Raw genomic sequence first — 4474 nt, forward strand, 5'->3', positions numbered from 1 at the left:
TCTCTCTCTCTCTCTCTCTCTCTCTCTCTCTCTCACACACACACACACACACACACATACATATAACACATCTATCAGCAGATGAAGATTCCAAGCCTCTCACAGGTTAGGAATAGTGGCTGGTTGATGGAAGTGAGAGAGAGAGAGAGAGAGAGAGAGAGAGAGAGAGAGAGAGAGAGAGAGAGAGAGAGAGAGAGAGAGAGAGAGAGAGAGAGAGTTACCGAGTCAGTGTGTTCATTTTGCCGTCCCCCCCCAACCGTTATACTGGTTTGCATTATAGTCTCTTTCTACATCCTCTTCACAGCACTTCTTCGTGACTGGCATCATATTCTAGTGTTAATGTACTGATAGAGTTATTTCAGGATGAAGATATGGTAATTTTAGGTCAAGTGACTGGAAAAAGAGCCCAGTCGTAACGCTGGAAGCCCCAGCTGGAAGCCCCAGTTGGAAGCCCTCAGTTGGAAGCCCCAGTTGGAAGCCCCCAGTTGGAAGCCCCAGTTGGAAGCCCCAGTTGGAAGCCCCCAGTTGGAAGCCCCCAGTTGGAAGCCCCCAGTTGGAAGCCCCAGTTGGAAGCCCCAGCTGGAAGCCCCAGTTGGAAGCCCTCAGTTGGAAGCCCCAGTTGGAAGCCCCCAGTTGGAAGCCTCAGTTGGAAGCCCCCAGTTGGAAGCCCCAGTTGGAAGCCTCAGTTGGAAGCCCCCAGTTGGAAGCCCCAGTTGGAAGCCCCAGTTGGAAGCCCCCAGTTGGAAGCCCCAGTTGGAAGCCCCCAGTTGGAAGCCTCAGTTGGAAGCCCCCAGTTGGAAGCCCCAGTTGGAAGCCCCAGTTGGAAGCCTCAGTTGGAAGCCCCCAGTTGGAAGCCCCAGTTGGAAGCCCCAGTTGGAAGCCCCAGTTGGAAGTCCCCAGTTGGAAGCCCCAGTTGGAAGCCCCCAGTTGGAAGCCCCAGTTGGAAGCCCCCAGTTGGAAGCCCCAGTTGGAAGCCCCCAGTTGGAAGCCCCAGTTGGAAGCCCCAGTTGGAAGCCCCCAGTTGGAAGCCCCAGTTGGAAGCCCCCAGTTGGAAGCCCCCAGTTGGAAGTCCCCAGCTGGAAGCCCCCAATTGGAAAAAAAAATGGGAGAAATGGAGTTCCCCCGAGCTAAGCCCTGTATTGGACTATATAGCCCCGCTAGGGTTACAGGAGGGAGCTACCCCTCCCGGCACGACAGCCCGGGCGAGGCTCGAACTTGCAATCCCCCGATCACAAGTCCAGCGCGCTACCACTGTGCTACCGCGCCCCCCCCCCCCAGTTGGAAGCCCCAGTTGGAAGCCTCAGTTGGAAGCTCCCAGTTGGAAGCCCCAGTTGGAAGCCCCAGTTGGAAGTCCCCAGTTGGAAGCCCCAGTTGGAAGTCCCCAGTTGGAAGCCCCAGTTGGAAGCCCCCAGTTGGAAGCCCCAGTTGGAAGCCCCAGTTGGAAGCCTAGTTAGAAGCCCCCAGTTGGAAGCCCCAGTTGGAAGCCCTCAGTCCCCATCAGACCAAAACCTGAACCCTAACCTGTCCTTATAATACGAGGATGAGATGGAGGGATGGAGTGGAGAGGTATATGAGAGAGGGGTGTGAGCTGAGGGGAGGGCAGCGAAATGGCGGGGGACAGGGCGACATGGAGGTGATTTGTTTGTGGCCACCCCTTACTGGATTAAGGCGTGTGGCAATAGGTAGATAGACAGACTGACTTTAACATTTTTTCGGTAATATACAACAAACCACACCAAGTTTTGCCAAGTCTTGTATTTTTGATAAATTCCTAAACTTGTACAGATAAATGATGAACCTTGTGTTATACTGTATAGTTATTGGCTTGGTTGCAGGAGTAAATATTTCCTGAATTATATAACCCCAAATACACCAACCGCTGCCATATTAGCTTTCTCGCGTAACTGAAAAGTGGTTAACTCAAAAAAATAGTTAACTAAAAAAAAATGGTTAATTCAAAAAATGGTTCTCAAAAAATGGTTAACTCAAAAATGGTTAACTAAAAAAATGGTTAACTCAAAAACTGGTTAACTCAAAAAATTGTTAACTCAAAAACTGGTTAACTCATAAATGGTTGTCAAAAATTGGTTGTCAAAAAATGCTAACTCAAAAAACGTTAACTCAAAAAATGGTTAACTCAAAAAATGGTTAACTCAAAAAATGGTTAACTAAAAAATGGTTAACTAAAAAAATGGTTAACTCAAAAAATGGTTAACTAAAAAATGGTTAACTCAAAAAATGGTTAATGGCAATTTTCCCCAACGTCCTTTTGAAAGGTATTTGAAATTTTCTGCCGCTGAGCTACGTGAAATAAATTGGAATAGGACAAACATTTTTATGCTTCACCATCCACTCACTGGATGTAGTGCTGCTCTTGGGTGACTGTGCTTTCCTCTCTTCCTTGGTTCTTTCCTGCCTGAGTCAGTCAGTGAGGTGAATGAGGCGTGTCAGCTGAGTAAGATGAGCCAACGAGTAAAATGAGGAAGTAATTGACTGAGGTGAGACAAGGGACAGGAGTGAGTATGGTGAATGAGCAAGGGAGGTGACTGTGTGTGTGTGTGTGTGTGTGTGTGTGTGTGTGTGTGTGTGTGTGTGTGTGTGTGTGTGTGTGTGTGTGTGTGTGTGTGTGTGTGTGTGTGTGTGTGTGTGTGTGCATCTCTTTGTGAGCGGCCGGATGTTTCTTATCAATGTGTGTGTGTGTGTGTCTCTCTCTCCCTCTCTCTCTCTCTCTCTCTCTCTGAGCGTCCGGCTGTTTGAATTTGTCGGTGTGCATGTATCTCCCTCCCTCTCTCTCTCTCTCTCTCTCTCTCTCTCTCTTTGTTTCTATATATTTTGTGTGTGTGTGTGTGTGTGTGTGTGTGTGTGTGTGTGTGTGTGTGTGTGTGTGTGTGTGCTTAAAGGCAGGAAATAAAAGAGAAATCCAGCGGGAAAATATTAGGCACAACTAGACAGAGAGCAGAAGAGGATATGAGGAGGGAGGAAAAGAGGAGGGGGAAAGAGAGCAGCTGGAGAGAGAGCAGTGAGCTGAGGAAAGAGTAAGTGACATTAGGAGAGAGGAAAGGGAAGAATGCTGGGTGACGTTGTACAGGTCATCTCTGGAACTGTCTCCCTCTCGCTATATTTCCTATTGCCTATGATCTCCAGTCTTTCAAACGCAGTGTGTCCAGGCATCTCGATATGAACGCATCTTGAAATTTGCTCTGTTATCTTGTTTTTGTTTTTCTTAGAGGGAACAGTCTTGCGTGCTCCTGGCCTTTGGTTCCTTCTTTCTTGCATTAAAAATAAAAAAAGGTCAAGTGTTGTTCCTTGAGGGTGTGGGTGATGTGGCGGCAGCATCAGAACCTTAGTGTTGGTGGCATACAAGACCCCAGTGTAGAAGTGGCGTAGGGACTGGCTGAGTTACCAGCCACTTTTGTGTTATCAGTGGCACCACACAATGTTTTTACAGCGTGTATATCCTGCCGCCATTCAACCACCGTCTCTCTCTCTCTCTCTCTCTCTCTCTCTCTCTCTCTCACACACACACACACACACACACACACACATTCTTCTTCACATTCACTGGTGCAGCTTTCACCGTCTCATTGTTTACTCCTTCTCTTGACACTCACTACTCCTTCATGTTACTCTGAACCTTCTTTCCTGCCGCCTTGATACCCTCCTTCTCTCCCACTTCCCTCTCTCTTCTCTTCTTTCTCCTCTCCTATCATCCCTCCCTCCCTCCCTCCTACCCTATCGCTCCGCCACCCTCGGGCTCGGCCTGGTTCCAGAATTCGAATCCGCACCTGCACCCCAACTGCACTGTTAGAACAACGTTGGCACCACATCCGTGCAATTTTAGTTGTCTTGGTCCCGTACCCGCACCGTACGCACAATACACCGAACCATTCCTGCACCGCACGTGTACCACACCCGCAGTACATAGAACCATCACCGTACCCGCACCGGACCCACAATACACAGTACCACACCACAACTGTACAACACCCGCAGTACACAGAACCACACCATCACCGTAGCCGCAGAGTAGCATGGCACAATTTGCACTGCAGTCATATATCCACATTTTAGACTACTTGACATACAGTAATCAACAGCATGCATACACAGTATATACAACACCATTTTATATGTTTTTAAAGTACAGTATGATACAGGAAGAAGGAACTTGAACAAGAAATGGATTACAATGATTTTATTACGTTATTATTATGAAATATTGTTTAGGTTTTCATGAAGCTATTTTGACACGATTATGGAAGTTGGTGACCTATGGTGTTACAGGTTCTGTTGCTTGCATTGCTACTTCTCTTTACCTTAGCATTGACGCTGAACTACTGAAAAAGATATCATCGACACAGGATGGCTTGACGCTTGTCCTCCTGGTTGGCACTGTGTCCAGCCAGACTAATATTTCTGTCACTAGGTGCACTGGTGGCCATGATACACAACATTACCTGCAGTCCTACACAGT

General features: G+C 47.9%; 1 protein-coding gene across 1 annotated transcript in view; it reads right to left on the minus strand.

Annotated features, from left to right (window-relative positions):
- Positions 1-4349: 4349 nt before the first annotated feature.
- Positions 4350-4474, minus strand: part of LOC145395709 (ionotropic receptor 93a-like) — a 51642-nt gene continuing 51517 nt past the window's right edge. The window contains exon 8 of the mRNA XM_080269249.1: positions 4350-4457. Coding sequence (XP_080125375.1) covers positions 4350-4457 — 108 coding nt within the window. The remainder of the gene's footprint in view (positions 4458-4474) is intronic.

Source organism: Coenobita brevimanus, chromosome 33 (genome assembly GCF_032717465.1).
Source record: "Coenobita brevimanus isolate Jiangsu-jjx chromosome 33, ASM3271746v2, whole genome shotgun sequence".
Lineage (NCBI taxonomy): Eukaryota > Metazoa > Arthropoda > Malacostraca > Decapoda > Coenobitidae > Coenobita > Coenobita brevimanus.